Source organism: Zootermopsis nevadensis, unplaced genomic scaffold, assembly GCF_977971745.1.
Source record: "Zootermopsis nevadensis isolate Lab colony 2312 unplaced genomic scaffold, Znev_1.0 Znev_ptg000028l, whole genome shotgun sequence".
In the NCBI taxonomy this organism is placed as follows: Eukaryota; Metazoa; Arthropoda; class Insecta; order Blattodea; family Termopsidae; genus Zootermopsis; species Zootermopsis nevadensis.
The window spans coordinates 19,964,873-19,990,389 of NW_028259160.1; the positions used below are offsets into that span (position 1 = coordinate 19,964,873).

Below are 25,517 nucleotides of genomic sequence, written 5' to 3' on the forward strand. Positions count from 1 at the left end.
GTAAAATTTCTGATCAACAGCTCAGACTTCAGGTTCGTACGGTGGTGAAGACAGATGTTGGTGTTTTGGGTTTTATCGACGCAAAGCTGGAGGCAGTACGTCCCTCACTCCAAACCAAAAAGTGTGCCATAAAATTCACGCGGCGTTACCACCCAGAAAGCGAACATCAACAGTGATCAGTACTTCATTTATTACGTTGAAATCCACACTGATCATCAATGATGATTTCGTTTCGTGTTTAAAATCAGCAAATAGGTTGCCATGACAGTTGATGTAGGACGCTAATTTTACATTGTATTTAAGGCAAACTTCACACTTTTCGTTGATTCCTATTAGAACTTACATTTTACATAAGACACGACATGTAATCTATTCATTTATTCTTTTTAATTAATTTAATTGAAGCTTCTCTTAAAAAAAGTGTTCACTGCCATGGAAATAAATGAACACGAAAAAGAGGCAAAAAGGTACCTGTGAGTAAACTTAAATATGCAATTAGTTGGTAGAAAAGCTAGTTCTTTCTTGGAGGCGTCATTTAACAAAGAGCTGTAAGAGTAAAAATGTGTACAACTCACCACACTCCATCGGTCTGCTCGTATGTCATAAGTTTCAATCAAATCCGTCGGCCTTCCGTCATGAAACCCACCAATAACAAACAGAATGTCCTGTGGGATTCGCGGATGGGCAATCCTTGGTGTCACGAATTCCTTGTCTTCCTCCGTCATCATTTGCAAGTCGCGTAGGAACGCGCTCGTCTCCAAAATCACGGGTCTGCACGCCTCATTTTCCGTCACGTACGGGTGCTTTGATACCTGTTGAACAGTTCAATGTGGACCTTATAAACATTTAGGAAGGAATGATATGTATCATAGCATGTTCCATTGCAACGGAGACAAGAAATTCACGCAAAATTTATTTGGAAACTCACTGAAATAGACTAAGGTATATATATGAGACATGTTTTTTGGTTTATGTAACGACGCTCTTAACAAATGTACAGTTTGTGGAGAGAAGCAAAAACAAAGTTAAATCGACCTTACTATTATTATTGAGTGTTCTGTCTGACGATAGGTCCATTGTTCTGCCCAAAAAGAGTTCGCCAGGTTTCCCTATTCATAGCTTCTCATTTTCACTCCTGAAACTTCATCTTCTTTCCTTGTTTCAGATCGTCGGTTAGCTGTATCAGTCTTCTTCCTAGTCCTCTCTTTCCTTCAACCTGGCCTTCGATGATATCACTCAGTAATCCATTCCTTCTCATAATATGTCCCAGCCAGTTAGCTTTCCTTCGTGAATGCTTCTTTGCTCGTTGACTCTCCTCAATACTTCTTCGTTGGTCACTCGATCCGTCCACCTGATCTTCTCTATTCTTCTCCAACACCACATTTCGAAACTCTCCAGGTATTTCTGTTCCTTCTTCCTGAGTGTCCAAGTCTCTGCTCCATACAGCGCGACACTCCATACGTAACACTTCACTAGTTTCTTCTTCATCTCCAAGCCCAACTTGCTAGTGAGAAGTATCCTCTTCTTGACGAAAGCTGCCTTGGCCATGGCTATCTTTGCTTTTACTTCCTTGGTGCATAGAGCGTTCGTCGTGACTATGCTTCCCAAGTACTTGAAATGCTCCACGTTCTCCAGCTGTTGGTTTCCAATTACAACGTTCAGTGGTTCTGCTCTCGGTGCTGTCCTCATTACCTTTGATTTTTCAATGTTGATTTCCATTCCATACTCTCTACCTGTTTCCACTGACTTGTCCATCATGTTCTGTAATTCCTCCTCTTCCTTCGTCAATACTACTAAGTCGTCTGCATACTTTACAGTCGTTATCACTCTTCCTCCAATTTTGAAGTCTCCTGTTCCCTCCAGAGTTCCCTTGGCTGCCATTCCCCGTACAGGTTACAACTAACATATTATGGTCTGAGTCGATGTCCGCTGATGGCACTGTTGTCACATGCTTTACGCTATTCCTAAATCGTTGCTTCACTAGTCTATCTGGTATCTGCTCCTGTCTCCTGTGATGCTTCTTGAACCAGGTGTTGGTGATTACCAGTCCATTTCTTCGGCAGAAGTCAACCATCATGTCCCCTCTCCTATTCCTTATTCCCAGTCCATGAGGGTCGACAATGTTGTTTTCTGCTCCTCTTTCAGCACTCTCACCTCTCACCTCTCAGCTTCTAGACTCGAAATCACCTTGATCCCTTCACTGACACCCACAATGCACACATTATTTTTATCCATTTCGATCTTCAGATTTTCCAGTTTTCCTCCTTGTTGTAGTTTCCTGACGTTTCACGTTCCTATGGTGAATTTCCTAAAAGAATTCTCCTGCCTGATACCGTCTCCGGAGACAGTCCTCGCCCGGAAATCCGAATGGAGGACTAGTTTACCTCCGGATTGTTTTGTCTCTGGAGAAAGCATCATGCACATTGTGACTGCTCCTGTTGGGCAGAAGCTGTCCTGGAAAAAAGTAATGTGGTAGTTTTTCCATTTGCTTTCCACATCGCAGTACCACAACCATTAAAGTTTCTCCAGCCATGCTTGTGGTAATCCAGCCTCTAACCGGTCCCGGATCTTTTCCTTTACGCTTCAAGCTGGTAATAGTATTCGCTGCTGCCCTCCACTAAGCTAGTTTTTGTACGACCCGGGTATATGATTTCCCCGGTACCACCCAAATCTGGGAAGCATTCCCCTATCCGCAACTTGGGGAAGCGCCCAATGGGGGACTAGCTACCCCCTACGTGAAATCGACCTTAGAGAAATGTATTGATATGTTTCTCGGCTGATAGTTACATACTTCAGTAAGATTTGTCTTTTGAATTACATTCAAAAATATAATTTATTTCTCGTCTCTCCCGTGCAACATGCACGCCGTAATCACCACATTATATTTGATTCGTTGACTTCAATTAATCCTCAAAATTATGGAGAACCGAAAGAAAATTATGACAATAATTTACTTCGAGTTTCAATGGAGGCAACCTGTTGCGTGTTTGTTGTTAGGTTTATGATCCCCAATTTTCCCAATGTTATTGTAAGATTTTAACCAGAATTGGAATGTGTCAATAGATTCTGTTAAAGCTCATCTGTATTAAATTCAATGAACATTCGTGAAGACGTTCTCCAGTTTGAAATGCAGACAGACGGTCGAAGTAAAACGCACACGATTTGCAACAATTAGTTACGAACGCGTGTAAAACGGAATTGAATATGCGGGCTTCACTTCCCATATACATCCACGATTTCAGGGACATACTGACCTTCCCACGGAACAAATCTTCGTCAAGTAGTCCCAGTCTGACGCCCTTCAAAAGGCCCGCGATGTGACTTTTCCTGTTATCCGGGTCGTGGTTGATCCACCGGAGAATGCACTCCCACACAACTTCCTCGTTCTTCACGTTCAGTTCCTCGGACTCGATTATCGCTTGTAGCTCCTCTACAGGCTGTTCCAAAAGTTCTTCGCTTTTCTGAGACACTTTCACGAAGTGGCGCAGAATGAAGCGGCGAGCGTGAGCCTCAAGGCCGGCGCAGAAGTAACTCCTGCAAAAGCAGCGTAAGAGCCCACTCAAAATCGATCTTCATCGAACTCACACACATTGAACCAATGCAGCAAGAACTGAATTCTAAAGTGTTTCCACACCACAGTATTTCGCCTCCAATTTTTATCTTAACCCTTTGATCAAATCATATGCAGTTAAATCAGAATGTTTAAATCAAAAGCACATTAATAATAACCTGCCAATAGCACAGATCAACAAAGCATTATAATTTCCCCAGTCCTCAGTCCGAGGCATTACGCGGTTTGCGCCGCGCGGTTGTTTTTACCATAGATGGCTCATTAAGTGTTCACATTCAACCGCGCGTCTCAAACCGCGTAATGTGAACAAGGCTCGAAGACTGGCGTCACAGCAAATGACAAATGAACATCAATTACCTTGCGAATCTCAAGATGCCGATACAGTTGTCGAAGTCCATCGTGTCCTTGAGGAAGTCGCAGCAGAGCTCAGTAACGGCTGGTAACCACAAATAGTCAGCCGTCCCAAGCAGCTGACGCGCGTTGTCGCAGTGGATGTCCACTTTCCGCAAATAAACATAATCCAGAATCTGCGTCATCATGTCCGAGCTAATTCCGTGAAGTAGAATGTCAGTCTTCTTACTGGCGTTCAGTGTTGAGGTGAAGAGGTTCCTGAAACGTCACGAAACAATAATCGATTTGGAGAAACAGCGATCAGAAATTTAAAACAGTAATGCACTTAAAGTTTATAACTTACTTAGCCAAAGACAAGTTTCCTTTTGTCAACATGGTGGACGAATTTTTATGTTGAAGAGCATGAGTAATCTTAACAGAAAATAATTTACAATTCAGATTTTCACATAATACCATTTGTGTCAGTACTAGAAAATAACTCATCAAGAATGCAGCGTAAAGCAGCAAAGAGTGAATATTTGTTCCACAGAGTGGCTATCTGGTTCCTTAGAAACCATTCAATCCTTCGAGAGATATCTGGGGTTATAACAACCGAAACTGTAATTTTAAAGCAAACCAGCAAATTAAAACAAATATCTAACATGCATCACAGGCTTTACATTCCACTGATTGCCCAGCTCGTAATTTGAAATCAGAGCCTCCAAAATCTATTTGTTCTGACAAAAATCAGTTCTCGAAAAACAACTTAAAAAATAAGCCGATGTTTCTACGTCTTATCGAAATACTGGAAGAGGGTCACAGCTTGTGACAAGACTGTTGGAAAACATAAACAATTGTTCAAGGTTTTAAATCATTTCTCGTTTTCAAGAACAAATGGTATATTTATTCAATACAAAAGCATAAATAACATATGCACAAATTCTTCGTGGGGATGTTGTCTGACCCTATTGAAAATGTTTGCCTGCTGTGCTTTACCACGAAGAAAAGAGTGTCAATATATTATCATAATGCGCACATCCCGTTTCAAAATCTGTTTCTTTAGAATGTAAGTGAATTCCAATTCTAACGCCACTTGATAAGGAAAAACAAGAAATTCCTCCAGAAACGGAGGCCAAGAATTTGATTGAATGAAGTTAAGACGCAGGAGTAAGGGGTGAAGAGAGACGCCCAAGGACAAGATGCAGCCACAACCGACGGCGAGAAACCTGAAAAGATTCTAATCCGAGAAAAGAAGAAGGGGAAAGACTGAGTAAATTACCGGCATTAAGGTCACCAAACTTTGAAACGAGCCTACGAACGATTCTCTCCTAACAACTGAAATATTCCTCACGAAGTTTTTTGTCAAACAGAACAACACAGAGCAGCTTTCAATGTACCGGACAACCGTGACAAAGGTCTGTTATCAACTTCCTCTTGGACTTTATCGGTCGTCTGTATACATTAAAACAAAGGTGTTTAGGAAATGGATTAAATTTCTCTCTCCATATACTTTGACCCTCACCTTGCTGCTTCTGCACTTAAAAATTAGTGCAAAAAACAATGGGTTTCTGGGATGTTGCGTCGTGTACTGTCGTAGAAATTATCGGACGTTTCAGAGGTGCCTACTGCCTCTGTTATCAAGGAAAGAAGGCTGTAAGTACGTCTGAAACACCACCTGGTTTCAACGCCGCAACGTCCAGAAAAAATTAATTTTCTTAATCACCGCCGTGAGATTTCATGGCCATAAACAAATTACCAAAGATAAAAATACAGTTTTCTTCAGCAAAGAGAATTTAATATTTTATTTACTAATTGACGCCTGTCATGTCCTTATTTCACGCATTAGCAACTACATCAGTAAAGAAACAAACCTGAAATATCTGCTACGCATCGAGAGAATCACTCTGTGGACAGGAAAAACGCCGCCATCTTCCAACCTCAACACCGCGTCACATAGAATGTTCTCCTCTCTCAACTCATTCAGAGAGACCAATTTTTCGGTGAATACGCACCTGCCGTCATGATGAGAACAGCTGCAATGTTCGCTTAACTCCATCTCCTGAAAAACAGTCCAGGTTTTTCTTCATACTGACACGTGTGCACATCAAGTGAGGGTGACTGAGGGGAAATACGTTACTGAGAAGAAAATTTGGTCCTTCGACAGTGTAACTGACAAGATAATGGTAAGAAATGCATAATATGGATCTTTATAGATCTATTAACTAAATAATTAATTGCAAGCTGATCAGATAAAGGGTGATGAGATGGGCGGGGCATGTAGTATACATGGCAGAGAAAAGAAAAGCGATATTTTAATCGGAAAACCTGAAAGGAAGGGGCCACTTGAGATTCCTATGTTTTGGTTGGATAATATTAAAATGGAACTTAGAGAATTGAGGAATGACGGTGTGGCTTGAGGATATTTTTAGAGGTGTCGTCTTGTAAGCACGGGATTGCAACTTCATTTTTCATAAAAGGCGAGAGTTTTGATCAACTGGGCTACTATTAGATTCTCCAGCAGGACTTAGGCTCCATATAGTCAGTTTGTTTCTTAGTTATAGAAATGTCGGTTGACTTTCATTAAAAAATGACAAAGCTCTAAATGAGACTTACATAGGCAATATTAAGTCATGCCGCGTGTTAGTTGTTACTCACATAAAGTTAAATATTCTTATAAGTAAATTGCGAAGACATAAAGTATAAAATAGCAATGTAATCTCTAAAATCTTAGATGCACCATTTCCGGTGAACCGATTTAAGAAATTACGAAAAAAATATGACAGAAATTATGTGACCTCTGATGCAGAACCATCTTTTAACGTATAAATTTTGTAAGAAAAAGTCTACGCCTTTTTATAAGCATGAAATTTTCGAGTTCTTCTTTCTCTGAACTAAAAGTGCTTAAGAGTTTAATAATTTTCTTCCTATGTTACACATTAATATACACTACATGCACAATAAGCAATTTAAATTTTTCAAAAAATAGTCCAATTTCTTTACTGAAGCAAAAGGCTCATTACCGTGTTCCCAAAAGCCCACCACCGGACTCTATCCTAAGCCAGCTGCATCCAGTTCGATCCATCGATTCCTGTTTCCCTAAGGTCCGTCTTAATTTTATCCTCCCATCTATGCCTAGGTATTCTTCTACCTTCAGGCCCCCAAAACCAATAACTTGTAAACACCCCTCCCCCAATGCGTGCCGTGTGACCCACCCACCTTAACCACTCTAACAACAACAGGTGAGGATTACCGGCCGTGAAGCTCATTATTATTCAATTTTCTCCGCGATCCGTCTTCCTCCATATTAGATCCAAATATCCTCATCAATAGTCAGTTCTCAAAGACCCTCAATCTATGATCCTCCCTCAAAGTGAAAGACCAAGTTTCGCACTGAAACAGCACAACTGGCTGAATTACGCTTTGCCGGTGAGGAAATTGGGGAGCTACAATGAGTAGCGTAATCCGGTCATGAAAACTAGCAATGGCTGTGGGTTCGTCGTGCTGACGACAAGTCACCCTAGATCTGGTTGGATGATCGTTCACCTCTGCTTAGGCATGTGAACGTGGCTCTCAGAGGGCTCTTTACCCCACGGATTATTATTATTATTATTATTCATTATAATTTGTAGTCTTCTTTTGATATGACACGGGGGGACAAAAGATTTTGGCTGAATGACGCAATCATTCAATGGATTTAATCATAAATATCATTCTGGCTTGGTAGTGTCGTCCCAAATTACATAAATTTTGTCATATTATCCTTATATTGAGGTTTTGTCCTGAATTCTGATGCCGAGACATGAAAAAGTACCATGTCTTTCCTGCATTTATTTCTAGAACAACATCCCTTCCAGCCCGTAAGTGTGTTTCTACGTTGGCTCTTATACCGGGTCTACAATTTATGCTGTAACGGCCTTGCTTGCATTGCGTGCTCGGCCGAGTGCACTGTTGGTGTGGGATAGAGATAGCGTGTTATTCCCGTGAGTCACGGCGAATCAGTTTCAGTGCCGCTAGTAACAGCGAACTACGAATATTTCTCGTCACTAATACATGTTATTACATTAATTGTTCTTACCTTAAATCACAAAAGATGTTCAAAGTGACTTCCTTGTGCTTGCAGGCAAGCACCAGTGTCAGGATTTGTGAATCTCTGAACAACAGTGGTCTTATATGGTCGCAATTTCAGAAGTCTCGTTGCTGTGTGAGCAGATCCCAATGACACGCCAGATTGTGCAGCTAAACGTGCCAAAGATTTCCTTGGACTTTTTTCTAAGAAAGCCCCAATTTCATCCAATTTCTCTTCCGTCAATACACTCCGTTTCCTGTTCTTCTTTTTATCCAAAACTGATCCCGTACTACGAAATTTTTTTATTAATCTCTCTATCGTGGGCCTGCTAGGAACACTTTCACCGGGAAAATGTCTGCGATATTTACGGCGGCATCTTCCGTAGGATGAATATTTGGCATATGTTTCGACTAAGAACACACGTTGCTTAATACTGTACACCATATTATCAACGTCAATCCGCGACGAGAGACGCAATGAAACTGATTCGCCTGTGACTCACGGGAATAACACGCTATCTCTATCCCACACCAACAGTGAACTCGGCCGAGCACGCAATGCAAGCAAGGCCGTTACAGCATAAATTGTAGACCCGTAGTATTTATATTATCGGCCAACAGATTAATATCATCAGCAGAGACCATCAGCTTATGTGTCCCCCTCAGTTCGAAATCTCCCTGATTTTCTTGGGCATTTCTAATGGCATGTTCTAAGGCAAAATTAAAAAGCAGCGGCGATAGAGAATCTCCCTTTTTCAGGCAATTCTCAATAGGAAATATATCGGACAAATCTTTACCTCCGACCTGTTCTCTAGCATTTGGCGAATGAGAACATCTGATCAGTTGCACATCTATTAGGACGGAAGCCACTCTGATGGTTCCCAATAATTCCATTGGGATATGGAGTCGCGTCTCCAGAAGAATTTTGGATACAATTTTGTAGGGAGATAATGAAAGGGAGATTCCTCGATAATTTGGCTTACAAAACCGAAATAAAAATTCTTGACAGTTCCCTAAAATGTTTTATAAATGTCCTTGTTTCAAGAAATGTAAAGTGTTAGAATTATTATTCAGAATATATACACCACTTCTTAACATTCATATATTTTATTAAGATTCTGGGCTACTAAACACGTTTGATGCCTTCAAATTTTAAAATGTTAATATCTTACCGGAATATTTTGATGATGTGAACAAACAGAAGTTAATCTAATATTCATTGAAATTATGTTAGAAAGAAGAAAAACCTGATTTTCTTACAGAATCTCGTAAATATAAATGTAATTATCAATAGTGGTTTGAAGATCAGTGAAACCAAAACAAAGTGTATTGATACTGCCAAAGCTAGAATAAATAATATGCCATCCTCGATTCCATTCGGATGTTATAATTTCGAGATGGTAGACAGTTTTAAATATCTTGGAACTACAGTAACGCATGATAACAATTGTTCCGAAGAGATTAGAATGCGGCTTATGATGTAAACAGGGCATATTTTGGGCTGTCAACACTTTTGCGTTCAAGGTTACTATCTCGGCCAACAAAATTGCAGATCTACAAAACACTGATAAGACCTGTCTTAATATATTCATCTGAGACATGGACCTTAACAAAAAACGATATCCGTATCATTGATGGGTTTGGAAGAAAGGTCATACGAAGAATAATTGGGCGAGTGAGTGAAAACTGGCAATGGCGAAGGAGATACAACGAAGAATTTTATTTAATCTACAAGGAACCTGTCGTCACAAGTATTATTAGATCCGCTAGACTAAGGTGAGCAGGGCATGTTGCTAGGATGGAAGACAGTGACCAACCAACGAAAATCATTAACAGCAATCCTGGAGGACAAAGAAATAGATGGGTTGATGGAGTGGAGGAGGACGCAAGAGTGTTGGGATGCAGAAATTGGAGGACTGTGGCGCGAGACAGAAACAGATGGCGGAGGGTCGTTGAGGAGGCCAAGGCTCACATCGGGCTGTAGCGCCAAAGAAGAAGAGAATTAAATTAAATTAAATTAAATTATTTAAGTGTTTGCTAACAGCAAGAAGCCAATGTCAGGCAAACACTGATAATGCATACAATAATAATGAAAAGTATTACACAAACAGATTAACTAAACATATACAGATACAATATTAAATATGGCAGCCAGATACAGGCAAACAAAAATATAAACTATATTATACACAAAGAAAAATAAATGAATATGAATAGAATTAAATAAACCACCTAGGAAAACACTGATATAAATGTAAAACGTTAAAGAAATATGAAAAAGCAGATAACCTATCTAGATCTTTTCTCTTATTGAGAACGTGCCCTCAAGGGAGACAATGTTTATGCTAAATACGTCCAAAGATTTACATACGTCATTTGCAGCGATGACGCACCTGACTGAAGGACTCTGTCTTGGCGCACTGCTCACACTAAAAGTAATAATAAAACATGGACGAACTTACCTCTTCCTTTGTTCAAGAGGAAAAGAATTGGATGTCCACCGGAAAGAAAGAACAATTGAATCAAAAGTGAAATGGAGAGAGTTGAGGACAGTATCACAAATTCCTTGACTCGTATAAGAAATGTTCTTGGGTAATTCTGAAAGATTTTTAACAGCACAAAATTATCTGTTCTACGACGCACTTTTTCTACAAGCGATTCACAGTTCAGATCTTTCCACAATAGAGAAAGCCGTTTGTAGACGGCAATATACACTAATGAAACGCAACAACGCTGAGTAAACAATTAACGTTTCCTAGGTAAAGGAATTGAGTGCATTAATTCAATTCAATTCATTTATTTATTTGAGTCCATGACAACAGCCAAAAAGGCCAATAACAGGCAAGCACTAAACCAGAGTACAGGATAAAATATAAAAAGTAAGTAATTTATTTCAATAATAATAAAAGTAAAACAAAGAAACAAAAGAAACTAAATATATAAATGTACCATATTAATAATAATAATAATAATTCTAATCATTTATTGAACAATATTTCACAAGTAAATGGGCTAAATACGATACATAAGTAATATAATTCAATTTAATAATTCTAAATAAAATAAATAATACTAAATAATAATAATAATAATAATAATAATAATAATAATAGTTATATTCCTTTGTTGAGTGTTTGCCAACAGCAAAGAGTCTATGACAGGCAAACACTAATACAAAGAGAGAAATTTGATAAAAAGAAAATAATCTACCTAGGTAAACACTAGTAAAGTAAAGTAAAGTTTGTCCCACTATACGCCATGTAGGATTTTGGGGTGAGTGAAGGTATAGCTCCTCTCTTCCTTGATCTCGGCACTAGATGGGGGTGAGTGGTCAGCATCACGCCCCAGCCGGCTTTACCCCTGGGAAAGGACCCCCGGTACCCATTGTAGGGGAGCCTGGGTGGGCCCCAGAGCCGGTCTGAACGCAGAGGCTAGAAGAAAAATCCTCTGCCCCCGTAGGGGGTCGAACCCCGGTCGTCCAGCCCGTAGCTAGTCACTATACTAACTGAGCTATCCCGGCTCATAGGTAAACACTAGTATAAATGTAAAACACTAATAAAATGCAAAGAAAAAATAAAAACAAAAATCAAATTGAAACAAATAATCAAGCTAGATCCAATCAAGGCCACTCTCTAAATCATTTCTCTTATTGAGAAAATGCTCTCAAGAGAAATAATGCTTATACCAAACACGTCCAAAAATTTACATACATCATTTACAGCAATGACACAGTTGGCTGAAGGACTATGTCTTAGCGCACTGCACATGTCCATAATGGAATTTCAATTTATTTTGCCCTTAAATACATTAATAATAAATAAAGCATCAAGATGCCGTCGTTTGGTATAAAGTGTTCTGAAATTTAAAGTACTTAAAATCAATTCATATTAACGTGTGATATTAAACTGAAAAAACCGGTAATTGCACAAACTGGCAAATTTTCTTTGGATATTTTCTAATTTATTAGAATCTATTTGTGTAAGATTATTCCAAACGACCGAGGCATACTCAAGCTTTGACCTAATTACAGCATTGTATAAAAGAACAAGGCTGTCTAAAGAGGAAAAATTATAAGTAATAAAACGAATAAGCCCTAAGGTCATTAGTGCCTGAGAATGAACAAAATTTACATGCCAATGAAAGTATAGCTTAGCGTCTAACAAGACACCAAGATCTTTTATACAGTCAGTACGGAAATTAAAATATCACTGACAAAGTAGTTAAAATGGATACTGTTGGTTTTACGTGTGAAAGATATAATTTTGGTTTTCTCAATGTTAAGTTCCATATTGTTAACATCGCACCACTGATGTACAGAATCAATATCTGCTTGAAGAAATTTGCAGTCATTCACCGATTTTATATCACGATATAGTTTCAAATCATCAGCAAATAAGAGAAATTTAGAATACTTAATTTTGTCACAAATGTCGTTAATAAAATATTAAATAAGAGAGGTCCCAAGGTAGAGCCTTGCGGCACTCAAGATAACACCGAGTAAAAGGAAAAAGACTGTCCTAAAATGCGAACAAAGTCAGATACAGTTCAAAAATAATTTTGGAACCACTTGACATAAGGAGAAGATAGTCCAAAATTATTAAGTTTTTTCAAAAGAATAGAATGCGGGACTGAATCAAAGGCCTGCCTAAGATCAAAGTACACAGAGTCGATCTGTCCCTGTGAAAAAACAAATGGCTGAACATCATTAACGTAGGTAACTAAATTAGTTACCGTAGATTTAGATTTACAAAAGCCATGTAACTTAAATTTAAAATTAAATGAAAGATAATCATGGTCAATAATTTAAAAAAAATTGGAAAAATTATTTAAAATCGAAATAGGCCGATAGTTAGAAACTAAAACACTTTTGCCTTTCTTAAAAATAGGCACTACAGACGCTTGCTTCCATAATAAGGGGAAACTCCCACTAAGTAAACTAAAGTTAAATATGTGGCGTAAGAGAGGAGTTAATATCTCAGTACAACGTTTTAAAATGAAATTTAGAATCTCATCAAGTCCGACACATTTCGTCGAACGAAGACGACTAATCGCCCGTTTGAAGTCTGCATCGGAGATGGATGGAAGACTAATGAAATCAGAGCAGGTGTAATCAAATTATTCTGAGTATTAACAGAAGAAAAGGATTTAAAACAGAGAAAAAATGATCTACAAAGGCTTCGATAATTAATTGAGGCTCAGTAATAATTTTGTTTCCAACTTCAATTTGGGTAACAGATTGGTCATTCTTTTTAAATTTTGAAATATATTTCCAAACGTGCTTAGGTTGAGATCTTCAATTATCATCAATAAGTTTCAACCAAACCAATCTATCTGCCTTAATATTTATTTTAACTACACTACGATAATACGAAAAAATACTATAATAATAAATAGGCTTAAATTTCTTGAATTTCTTAAAAAACTGATTTTTCTTCTTAATATAATATATAAGAAAACTGAAAAACCAATTAGAATAAGTGGAATTCCTTGGTTTAACAAAAGGAACGGCAAGGTTAATAGCCTCAGATAATAATAATAATTCAATTCCTTTTTTTATTGCAAAATAATTAACAAGTAAATGAGCTAAATAGTATGCACAATAAAATAATAATTAAATTAAAATCAGTTCAATTTTGAACAAACAACATACAAAATAAAATGTTATACTAAATGAACAATAAAAACACTTATTATTATTTAAATGCTGACTTACATCAGTGTCGATGCTCCTACAGACTGCATTGGCAGCAGAAACACATCTGGCAAAGGGATCAGCCTTGAAATTACGTTGTACAGGAAAGGTAGAGTAGTCTCTGATAGACCTAGTGGGTATGCAGAGACTAACTGCATCAAAAACAGATGAGCAACTAATTTCGCCTTTAAAAACATTAACGAGGAAAAGCACATCCAAAAGCCTCCTCCTTAAATGCAACGATAAGAAATTTAATCTGACTAAAATATCATCATAATTATAGGCACAAACGCCATTAAAGAATCTAGTGTAACAGAGCTACAAATTTCGTTTGAATCCTTTCCAATTTAAAGGAGTTAATATTAATAACAGAGTTCCAAACAACGGATGCATACTCAGTTTTAGAACGGACTAATGTACTGTACAAAACCAAAAGGCTATCAATAGTGGAGAAGGAAGAAGTAATGTACCTTATCAAACCTAGCATTTTTAAGCTTTGTGGGAAGATATATTTAATAAGATTGTGAAAATAAAGCTTATAGTCCAATAGAAAACCGAGATCTTTAATACAATGGGAGCGTGCCACCAGGTTGTTACACAATTTGTAATTAAAGTAAATACTCTTTGTCTTTCTGGTGAATGATACAACAGTCGTTTTACTTAAATTAAGTTGCATCCCATTAACAAGACACCAATTTTGAACTCAATGGATGTCGTCCTGTAACAGTTTGCAGTCATCAACATCGCTAATACTCCGATATATCTTTAAGTCATCAGCAAATAAAAGGTTCTGTGAGTTATGTATGGAGTCGCAAATATCATTAATAAATATATTAAAATGTAAGGAGCCTATGGTGGAATAATAATAACTCAATTCAATTCAATCAATTTATTTACGTGTTTTCCAACAGCAAGAAGCCAATAACAGGCAAACACTGATAATACATACAATAATAATGAAATAATAATGAAACATATTACACAAACAGATTAACTAACTTGTACATGTACAGTATTAAAAATATAACAGCCAAATACACGCAAACCCAAAATAGAAACAATATTATACACAAAGAAAAATAAATGAAGAAATATAAATAAAAACAAATAATCCACCTAGGGAACACTAATACAATTGTAAAACGTTACAGAAATACAAAAACAAATGAACAAGCTAGATCATCTAACAAGACACCTATCTATATCATTATAATAATTCAATTCAATTCAATTCTTTATTATTTGTGTGCTGTATCAACAGCCAGATGGCCAATTACAGATACAGCACAGAGATGAGCTCATGAATACAATAAAAGCATAAAAGATAAACAAGCAGTATACAATATACATTTTTACGGAGGACATAAATACACAAGAAAATTGCAACTAACTACATTAGGATATTTGTAAAAATATCATGAATCAATTAAGTAAATTATACTATTATAAAATGTAAACAAGTGTGACAATTTTCGTCTCGAATATGTCCAAATCCCTGCAGACAACATTAGCAGCTGATGCGCATCTAGCAGAAGGACTGTTTTTGATCAAAGGGCTAACACTGAACATAGGAAAATCTCTCAGATTCCGAGCAGGAATGCGGAGATCGACAGCTTCCAGAAGGGAAGGACAGTGTTTAAAACAGCGGTAAACTTTAGCAAGGATCAGTGCATCACTGCAATGCCTTCTCTTACGCAGGGTATGGAGTTTTAAATATTCTAAAGCATCAACATGGCTGTAATGCACTTGGGGGAGGAAACGATAGTAGCAAAGGGCTGCAAACTTCTGCTGGATACGTTCCAGTTTGTTGGCATCAGTAATCATAATAGAACTCCAAACGACCGAGGCTTACTCGAGCTTCGATCTAACTAAGGTTACATATAACATGTAAAGGCAATCGAGAGAAGAGAACGAAAAGGTTATTGTGTGAACAAGACCCAGCAACTTAATACAATGTGAAAATAATAATAATAATAAAGTGTTAAGGCAATGGGGAGAGGTAGTACCTCTCACCATCATAGTCTGACTATGCTGGACACTGGTCCTCACCCACCCAGGAGTAAGTGAAGCGCATTACAGATGCTAGGCATCCCAGAGCCTCTCCTTGCTCAAGACCGTCCGTGCGTGGTAAAGACGAGAGGTGACCCTGGCATATAACAGAACACGGCGGATCTAGGTACTCCAAGGGCTGAGGTTGGTTACGGCAACGAGGCAACTCAACGCAGGCCAACCATGGACACGCACAGCCAACAAGCCCAAGACTCACAAGAAAATCAAGAGTGGCTTGGACAAGAGAAGAAATGAAGGAAGTAGTTTGGTGTCACATGTTTTGTAAAACATTTCATAATACATGTGGCACTTGCTAAAAACAATATGTATCCCGGAAATAGCTGCTGCCCTATGTACCTTAGGGACAAGGTCTGTCTCGGGTACATGGGAGTACATACTCCATAAAGTGGTGAAGAGATGGGATGATGATAATCAGCCTCCTCGTGGCGTGCCCTGGACAGTTTTTGTACTGACAGATGCTGCCGTCTGTGCGTCGGGCCAACCACCCGGCGCGAAGTTTAAACTCGTTCCTAAAAAGAATCGCAGTAAAGCCACTTCCAGCCGGCCTGTTTCGGATGTGGACCCTAGAGGCGCTCGGAGTGGCAGAAACCGTGGGGCCGTCTCCATGGTGTTGACGGACGATCTACGGCGTGGCCTCTTTGCGTGTCACGCCACTAGACATCCTTCGCGGAGAGGGTACATGGAACGGGTGCATTCCCTTTGGTGCGAGATGCATCCTGAGAACTCCGGTCTTGCGAGACTATGTCAAACATCTACGAAGGAGCCTTATTCGAAAACATAGGAAAATTGATCTTGCCGAAAGACCTGACGTTCGCCTTTCTACGGTCGGCTTGACTGTAGTCTGAAACCGAGGGTTTCATCTTAGCGTGCCAAGATGGTGTTGTAAACACACTTGTGTACCGCCGAATGGTGATGGGTTTGAGGGTAGCGGATACTGTCTGCAGGGCATGCCGAATGCAACCAGAGACGTTGATGCATCTTTTGTCGGCATGTAAACATTACGCCAGCTGCGCCTACATTCATCGACATAACGCTGCTTTACGTATACTCTACTACCACCTGAGACACTTTTACGGCATAGATAAGACACCCGTTTTGCCGTACGCTCCTGCGGACATTGAGTCCGTCGTTGAGAACGACAAATGTAAAATCTAGTGGAAATAGTCGTTTCCCACTACCAGGCAGTTAACAGCCACTAAACCTGACATCGTTCTCATCGATACCTCTGGATGAACCATGTATGTCATCGAGTTTTCGGCCCCGGCTGAAACAAACATAGTTGTGAAGGAGGCTGAAAAACGGACCAAGTATCAAGACCTTGTGTTTGAGCTAAGACAGCTGTATCCAGGGTTTACTGTCAAATTAGTCCTCCTTATAATCGGAGTTCTTGGAGGAGTCAAGTCGTCACTGCTGGCCAACATCAAGCTCATTCCGGCAGACTAGCATAACGCTGAAGCTGTAATTTGCTGCATGCAAAAGGCCGTGCTTCTTGGGTCGCTCCGACTGTTGCGCGTGCCCACGATCCCAACTCACTGTGGCCGCCCATCTCGTGGTTCGAGCCGTGACTACGGTTTCACGTGGCCTGCAAGCATCCGAGTCATGACGGCAACACGCCCGAAGTTTTTGGCTGTTTGTGGACCAACCAAACTATTGATCATAATAATAAAAATAATAATAATAATCCGTGGCGTAACAGCCCTCTGAGAGCCAAAGCCGAGACTAGCTGGCTGCTGGCCTCACGTTCACATGCCTAAGCAGAGGTGAACGATCATCCAACCAGATACAGTGTGACGTGTGGTCACCACGACGAACCTACAGCCATTCATTGTTTTCATGATCAGATTACACTACCCATTGTTCCTGGGAAATGATTTGATTGCCTAAGGTCACAAACCGAAAAACTGTCCTGAGATCGAAAAGATGAATTTATAAGAAACTGTCGTATTTCTCCTTAGTGAATTCTGCGGAATCTACTGGTCATGTGAAAACTCCAGATTGGGGGTTGACGTGTTCCTTCACTCGTTCGCTTACGGCACGTGAAGGAAAAACGTGGCGTGATCGTTCATTTGGATCAATGAGCGAACACAGGAAGGTCAGAAGTCTGGGAAAAGCGTCTTGAGTTCGATTTCAGACAAAGCGGTTCCTTTAACTCCGATACTAAGCGAGACAGAACAACGGAGACAGTATCAGAGTTATTTTGCTTCGAAGAGGAGATTACAGAAACAAAGGCTCCATCACTAATAAACTGTCATGGGTTCGAGTCCTGATAGGGATTGTTTCAGTTCTGGTTGAAAGTAGATTTAAATTCTGTCAATCATCGAAAATACAAACAAACAAGGCAAATTCATAATTAGCATAAACATGTAAAACTCCATTGGTTCGAAGAAAAAAGTACGAAACTTTTAGATCAGAATAGATTAATGAACAAACTGAAAGCAGCCACTGGAAGTATCGAAGAGGATTGGATAAGCGTAATTCAAGCGACACTTTAAGCTTATTTTGAAAATCTCGGTTATAAACCAACATAAGAGGAAAAATGTTTACGAAAATGGAATGCCGATCTAAAAGTAATCACTGACGAAAAGAAACAAGCTAATTAACTAAATTAATACAAGGAGCCAGTGGCGGCTTGTGACTCTGAGCAGTGATAGTGTTCCGCAAGGGGAAAACTCAGAAAAGATTTTCAACACATAACATAAATAAATGAAAAGTAAATTTACATCAGGAGAAAAACCATACGTGCTCAAGGATGTTTTAACTATTTGTAAGTCCGGAAGGGACGGCCATGAGTTTTTACATCACGATTTTCATAAAAAGGACAATTTAGAAAAAGTAATTTCATGTAACCATGATACACTTCCTTTGCTCATTGCCATTATCAGAACAAAAAAAGATGTCAGTGGAACCACGGTTCCGGAGAATTTGACGTAAATGCGTCTATACGGAAAGGAAGTTTGATTAAGACATTGCTTATTTAATTTGAATTAGTTACGCTTAAGACGGGTCTGTGGTAGCTGAATATAATGTAAGATAAGGTAATGTAAGGTAAGGTAATGTAATGTAATGTAAGGTAAGGTAATGTAATGTAATGTAAGGTAGGGTAATGTAATGTAATGTAATATAAGGCAATGTAAAGAAATGTTTCCTAGGTAACAATAATTCCGAGTAAACAGATGACGTTTTCTAGGTACCAATAATGCCGAGTAATGTAACGTTTCCTAGGTAACAATAATGCCGAGTAAGCAATTGACGTTTCCAAGGTAACATAACAATGCAGTTACACTTTTTCGTTTCACTTTTTGCCGAATGGCACTGACCCTAAAATATAGACGTATTTACGTCAAAATAGTCGGCACACAGAATTATTGGACATCCATTAACAATAACCACGAAAGAGATTGCGATACAGATATTCGTCTAAAACACGTGATACCGGGCAAGCGTTTTTACTATGAGCCGGCAACTGCAGCCTCGATACGCGCTGTATCAGCCAACTGCACCTCACTCCACCTCACACCGCGTGCTACGTGTGACAAGCGAACGGAGCTGCGAACCTTGCAGCCCCGATACGCGCTGTAACAGTGGACTACCCCTCAATCCACCGCCCGCCGTGCTCACTAATTTTGACCGGCTAGCCGCAGTGAAATCCTTGCAGCCGAATTATAGTCCCGTTCTCCTTCGTACTTCTCGCCAGCGGACGTCCTGTCAGTTCAGCCGATTAGTGCATAATGACAACGTAAGGGGCAATATTAATATAATGATATAGAGGAAATAAAGTGTTACAAATTATATAAAGACAAAAAATAAATTTATCAATTTTTGAAAAATTATAGGGGCTGCTGCAGCTCTTATGGACGCCGCCGCTGCAGGGAACTTGGACCTAAAGTTAGAAAATTCAGAAGCGAAGACTGGGATATGTTTGCAAAATCACTTTAACCCGATATTACACGACCACAAAAGAGAGGATTTGAACGGTTTATTAAATCTATGGAGACAAAATTAATTCTGGTCAAGGTTGTGGGTTAAATAAGTAATGATTTATCCAACTGCCGATTACACACGCGGCATTGAAAATCTTTATCTTAACCAAGACTGCTAGCCTTGAATGCCGAACTCAATATCTGCTTCTTGACCGCGGTTCCTGAGTATTGCAGATTCTTCCATTTTCACAGCTTCAACAAATAAACTTGTACCTGTCTGCTCCCATTTCTACTAGCCGTTTATTTTACCTTTAACAATGAAGAAAACCAAGCATGATGATCTCAAATTCATGTAAGTTAACAGTTATTGGAGGCAACATGGAATGAATAATTAGAAGTTCTCATGCGTCCGCTACTTGTCTCTGGACAGGGTCATTTAAACCCAGCACACACACTCGTATTGCACTTACTTACTATCCATTCAGTTCTGTCTTAACAACTATCTTCGGATCTCACACTAAAATTCTGTGTGCATTCCATTTACACCTTGCAAGCTATACGCCCAGCCGGTTTCATCTCCCTTCAAATGATCACATTAATAATATCTGGCGAAAAGATATCGAATTAGTCATAGATTATCTTGACAGTAAATGTAACATTATAATTTTTCAACTCAGTATCATGGTCCAGAGTCCAGGTCAAGTGAGGCACGCAAGGATAGCGACCTGCCAGCTTTTGAGCCCCTGTAACAGTATGCCCCCTCGAAATCATACCTGTACCTCAGCGTAGCATGGGGGGAAAAACGGAGGATGCAACGCGATGTGCAGCAGAGAATGGTCTTTCGAGGCAACCTCGGGCTGGTTCAACCAATTCGTGAAGGGTTCATCAATGCCGGCTAACACAGGATGTGTCTGTTAGAGGCGTTAAAATCCCGCCCTTGAGACGGACCAGCCAGCCTCCCAAGGTCGCACAAATATTGGCTACGACCAGCACAACCCACGCCTCAATCTCCAGTATCCCGTACCTGTTCCAGACGGTAGCGCGGATAAAGCAATAGGAAGAGGCGACTCAGTCTCGATCTAACAGGAAAACATCCGGACACGGACCTTACAAATAAAGCACGGCTACAACCACGTCCATCCCGGACACGAAGAGTTGACCTACGTCTCTGCACGTACATCGCCCGTTCTTTGTGCTTCCGGGCACAGCTCTCACTCATATTCGTCTGGTGTCGTCGTATCAAGTTTGACATTATTATTTATTATTGACTGCAAATGGGTTTATACCCGGTGGCAGTGTCCTACAATAACATACAAAACAATGAGACAGAACAGAACAATGAGATACATCAACACAATGAGACAGAACAAAAACAATAAGACACAATAAACAATGAGATACATCAACACAGAGACACAACAAAACAATAAACAAAGGACACAACAAAAACCATAAGACACAACATACAATGAGATACATCAACACAATGAGACACAACAAAACAATAAACAAAGGACACAACAAAAACAATAAGACACAATAAACAATGAGATACATCAACACAATGAGACAGAACAAAACAATAAACAAAAGGACACAACAAAAACAATATGACACACAAACAATGGGATACATCAACACAATGAGACACAACAAAACAATAAACAAAGGACACAACAAAAACCATAAGACACAACATACAATGAGATACATCAATACAGAGACAGAACAAAACAATAAAAAAAGGACACAACAAAAACAACACATCCAACTCAAAATCAACCAACTCATAAATTACAAAACCATCCAACCTCAAGTACTTAACTTAAAAAAAGAACTTAATACCACCTAGACATAAGACAATAACTGTAATGTATTACAAACGTCATGAACTGATGCACTCACACAACAATACAATGAGACACAACAATACAACATACCACACTCAAAATAAAACATCTGACACACAATAAAAAAACACACATCCACTAATTAATCACAATACTTAAGAGTAGAATATAAAGTCCGCTCTCAGTACATGAAAATTTTATCCCAAAGAACTACAGCCCTTCATCACTTGGAGACTAAGACACTTCACTTCACTTATCACCATTTATTCCCAACTTAATAACCCTTAGCTTGTAACTACTTTTCTGACCCTCTTTCTAAAGGTGCCTAATTTACAGGGGAAAGACTCTAGCACGCCTGGAGGTAATTGGTTCCAGCTTCTTATGATCCTATTTACAAAGGAATATTTGCCAACATCCGTTCTTTGTTTCCTAGTCCTAATTTTCCGAGTATGATCGTCCCTGCCCAGGTAGCATGGCTTTAATAATCTATCCTCTATCATTTTCCAAGCCCGGCCCCCCGTGTATGCTTTGACATCATCAGCATCAGCGAGACGAAGAGGAACAAGGCGTTGACTGCTACTTTCCACGACGGCTCCGGCGTCTTCCTCAGCCCTCGACAAGAAGGCTCTATCTCTGCAAGAGTCGGCTTTGTCTTCGTTCCTCAGTTCCTGCATCACGTCCGTAACTTCCGGGTGCTCAGTCATCGCCTCGCCGTTCTCGAGTTCGGCATTTCTGCCCGACTCACCGGCACGCTCATTCAGAAGTACTCGCCCACCCTCGAAGCCGATGACCAGGAGTCCGCTGACTTTTACGACGCCCTGGTGACGCCGTTCGCGAGAACATCCATTGCATGCGAATTCTGATGGACGGTGCATGCAGAATGAAAGTACTTTTGTAAGTGAGTCACCTAACTCGTCCTTAAATTTCAGAGCAAATATCCAGAAATTAGTAGAAATCCCGTTACCCACTTTGTAGATGCTACGATACAAAATGCTTTGTTCCATGTTAAACAACTTGACGATTATTTCGAATTGAAAGCAATTCCTCCACAATTTCCCTTAACCTTTGCTATGAAATCACTCACGAATGAATCAGCCAGGTCATGGATTCTCGCGACCGTGGGTACGTTCCAAAAGTATGAGAAATTTAAGAGATCAATTTTGAAGTAACGAAAGCCAGTCGGCCACTCGCTGCAGAATATATCAAGAGAAATTCAATCGTCAGAGCGACAATATTATGTCCGACCATTTTCTAAAATATGCTGTCCTAGCCAGGCACTTACAACAACCAATGGATGACCAGGAACTCATTTCTGCAATAAAAGCTCATTACCCAATATCCGTGCGGAGAATTTCTTTGGCTAAGGAGCCTAAGAAATTTGAAGAGGTCGTCAGCTTCCTAAGGCAAATGGAGGAGATAGAAAAGAAAGAGCAGGGTTGCAGGACGGAAAGAGAATCCCAAGGAAACTCGTACTCGCAGGGTCATCGGAACAACAGGGCACAATATCAAGGCAATGACAGAAACCAGGAAAGGCAATATAAAATCAGAGGGGTGGAATTTGGTAGGGGAAGCAACTGTCAAGATCGCCCGGCCCATCGACAATCGGATTTTGGAAATTTACGTAACAATTGTGCCACAGGTGGGCAGCACAGGAAGGAGGAGAGACGGAATGACAGACAGGGGTACCAGTTGAACCCCTACGCCATCACTTTCAATCAGGAGAGGAAAGAGGAAGGCAGTGATCTGCGGGTCCCATGACCAAGCTCCAATCAGCCTCAGGGGAATTAGAACAGGACGTGTCCGGATGGCGTGGGTTCGACCTAGATGGGTGCAATAGAGTAGAAAACGCCCCAAGGAATGAGTTAAAAGTCAAAAGTGCAGGAGTTTGCGATGACGAACTGGGTTTAGAACATGAAGTTTTATTACAAGCGGTAAATGGCGACAGATTGAACAATTGCCTCTACGTGAAAATTGACATCGGAAGTGTTGAGGTGACGATTTATTAGATTATGGATCACAGATAAGTTTGGTCATTGAAGAAATCTATGAGAAATTAATATTGAAGCAACATCCAATGTTGATGTTGCACGTTAAAGACTCCATCCTGATTACAGCCCTCGGTAGCAAATCTAAGAGATTGTAGAAACAGGCAATGGTGGAATTTGGAATTGAAGACGACGAATTTAACCAGGTTTTCGTCGTTACTCAGAAATTAATGGTTCCTATGATACTAGGTGTAGATTCTTGCAGAGTGAAGCCTCCAGACAGAGAGAGACGGAGTTGCTATTAGGTTCAAATCTAACAAGGGCTCAGGGCAAGATATTGAGCGATGTAACGGACGGGACCCAGAGGACGATAGTCACTACAGCGAAGCATACGACAACCACAAGCTCCTACTCGTCTCTGGTAGCCAAATCCAACCACAGGTGGATCAAACCTCAGCTATTCGTGATTGTTAACATTCGCAGGAGGAGACTGAGTTTGATGAAGATATAGAAGGAGAACCCCCCAGGAGTACGTGTAAAATTGTAGATGTTGCAACAGAGATTGCAATCATGATCGCTCCGAAAAGGAGATAGAGTTATGTTAATGCGGGCCATTTTACCCAGCAAAGTTAGAATACGGGAGGCGTTTAGGTATTGATAAGGGAGAGAGGCAATTTACCACGAATAATTCAAACCCAATAGCTGCACCGGCCGAACGTCGTAACATTTCCAGCTGGGACCAGTCCGGGATCATAGAGGCCCAGGGAAACGTGTCGCGTCTGCTGAAAGAACAACAGTTAAATGTATTATTAAGTAGCTGGAACACTTCACATCGAGGCCGGGGCGTTGCAGAACGTATACCTATGGGATCCAAATGAACAGTGAGTCAACGATTAGAACACAATCAAGGCAGATACCATTCTCTTTGCGTGCAGCTGTAAGAAAGGAAATAAACCAGATGATCTCTGATGGTATTATCGAAGTTTCCAGTTTCCCTCACGACAACCCTTTAGTTATAGTCAGTCGAGAAAAGAAACCGCCCAGAATATGTTTGGATGCGAGGAAGGTAAATGAAATAACTATTGCGGAACTGAGGAACTAATTCAAAGATTCCATGGGGCTAAGTTCATGCCCAGATTAGACCTGACGTCAGCGCTTTTGCAAATTGAATTGGATGAAGGGTGTCGGAAATAAACAGCATTTGTGTTCGTGTCAAAGCAATATCAGTTCAAGAGAGTACCTTGTGGGCACAGAAACAGCTTATGTGGTTTACTGAGGGCGTTTCGCATCATATTTGGCGGAACAACCACACATTTCTTGGTGAATTATGTAGACGAGTTACTAATTTACTTGAGGAAATACCGAGATCACCTCGAGCATTTGGATACTGTATTATCAAATTTAATTAAAGCAGGCTTCACCATCAATGTGACAAAATGCAAGTTCGGGTAGCCCAAAGCCAAATTTCAAGATCACATAATAAATGAGCACGGCGTCGCGCCAGAACCTGAAAGGATGTCAAAGATGCTAAACTACCCCGCCCCCAAAAACCACAAGGATCTAAGGCGACTTTTAGGAATCTGTAATTACCACCATCGCTTTATCATAAATTACACGAGTTACGTGGTTCTTTTGTTACCTTTATTGATAAAAGGGAAACCGATGGAAGTGGGATGAGCATAAACAGGCCGCGTTTGATACCTTGAGAATGCAATTAGCTTACAGCATCCAATTAATGCATCCTAATCAGGGTAATCCATTTATAGTGTTTACTGACGCGGATAGCAATGACATCATGGCTATCCTTACCCAAGCCAACATGATGGAAGTCAGAGGATCATTTTCAAGCCCTCCAGAGTCTTATCTGCAAAGGAATGGACGTGAGGGAAAGCAAGAATGAAGTGGTATGGACACTTGAAGCGAATGGGAGAAGGGCGGATAGCTCGACAAATATTGGATATGAGAGAGAAATACACAAGACCAAGGGGAAAACCACGAAGAAGGTAGGAGGCGTGATGGAGTGAGGTGCCCAGT

General features: G+C 40.0%; 1 protein-coding gene across 4 annotated transcripts in view; it reads right to left on the reverse strand.

Annotated features, from left to right (window-relative positions):
- LOC110830738 (kelch-like protein 10) overlaps window positions 1-25,517 on the reverse strand; it is a 62,392-nt gene that overhangs the window by 6,990 nt on the left and 29,885 nt on the right. The window contains exons 1-5 of one of the 4 annotated variants that reach the window (XM_087357826.1): window positions 10,429-10,717; window positions 5,914-5,960; window positions 3,929-4,180; window positions 3,255-3,534; window positions 576-812 (exon numbers count right to left, since the gene is read on the reverse strand). In XM_087357826.1, the coding sequence (XP_087213952.1) occupies window positions 576-812; window positions 3,255-3,534; window positions 3,929-4,180; window positions 5,914-5,957 (813 nt within the window). In that variant the 5' untranslated portion in view covers window positions 5,958-5,960; window positions 10,429-10,717. Of the gene's footprint in view, window positions 1-575; window positions 813-3,254; window positions 3,535-3,928; window positions 4,181-5,772; window positions 5,961-10,428; window positions 10,718-25,517 lie in introns of those variants that run through there. The other 3 variants (XM_087357824.1, XM_087357825.1, XM_087357827.1) reach the window with 3 other exon arrangements.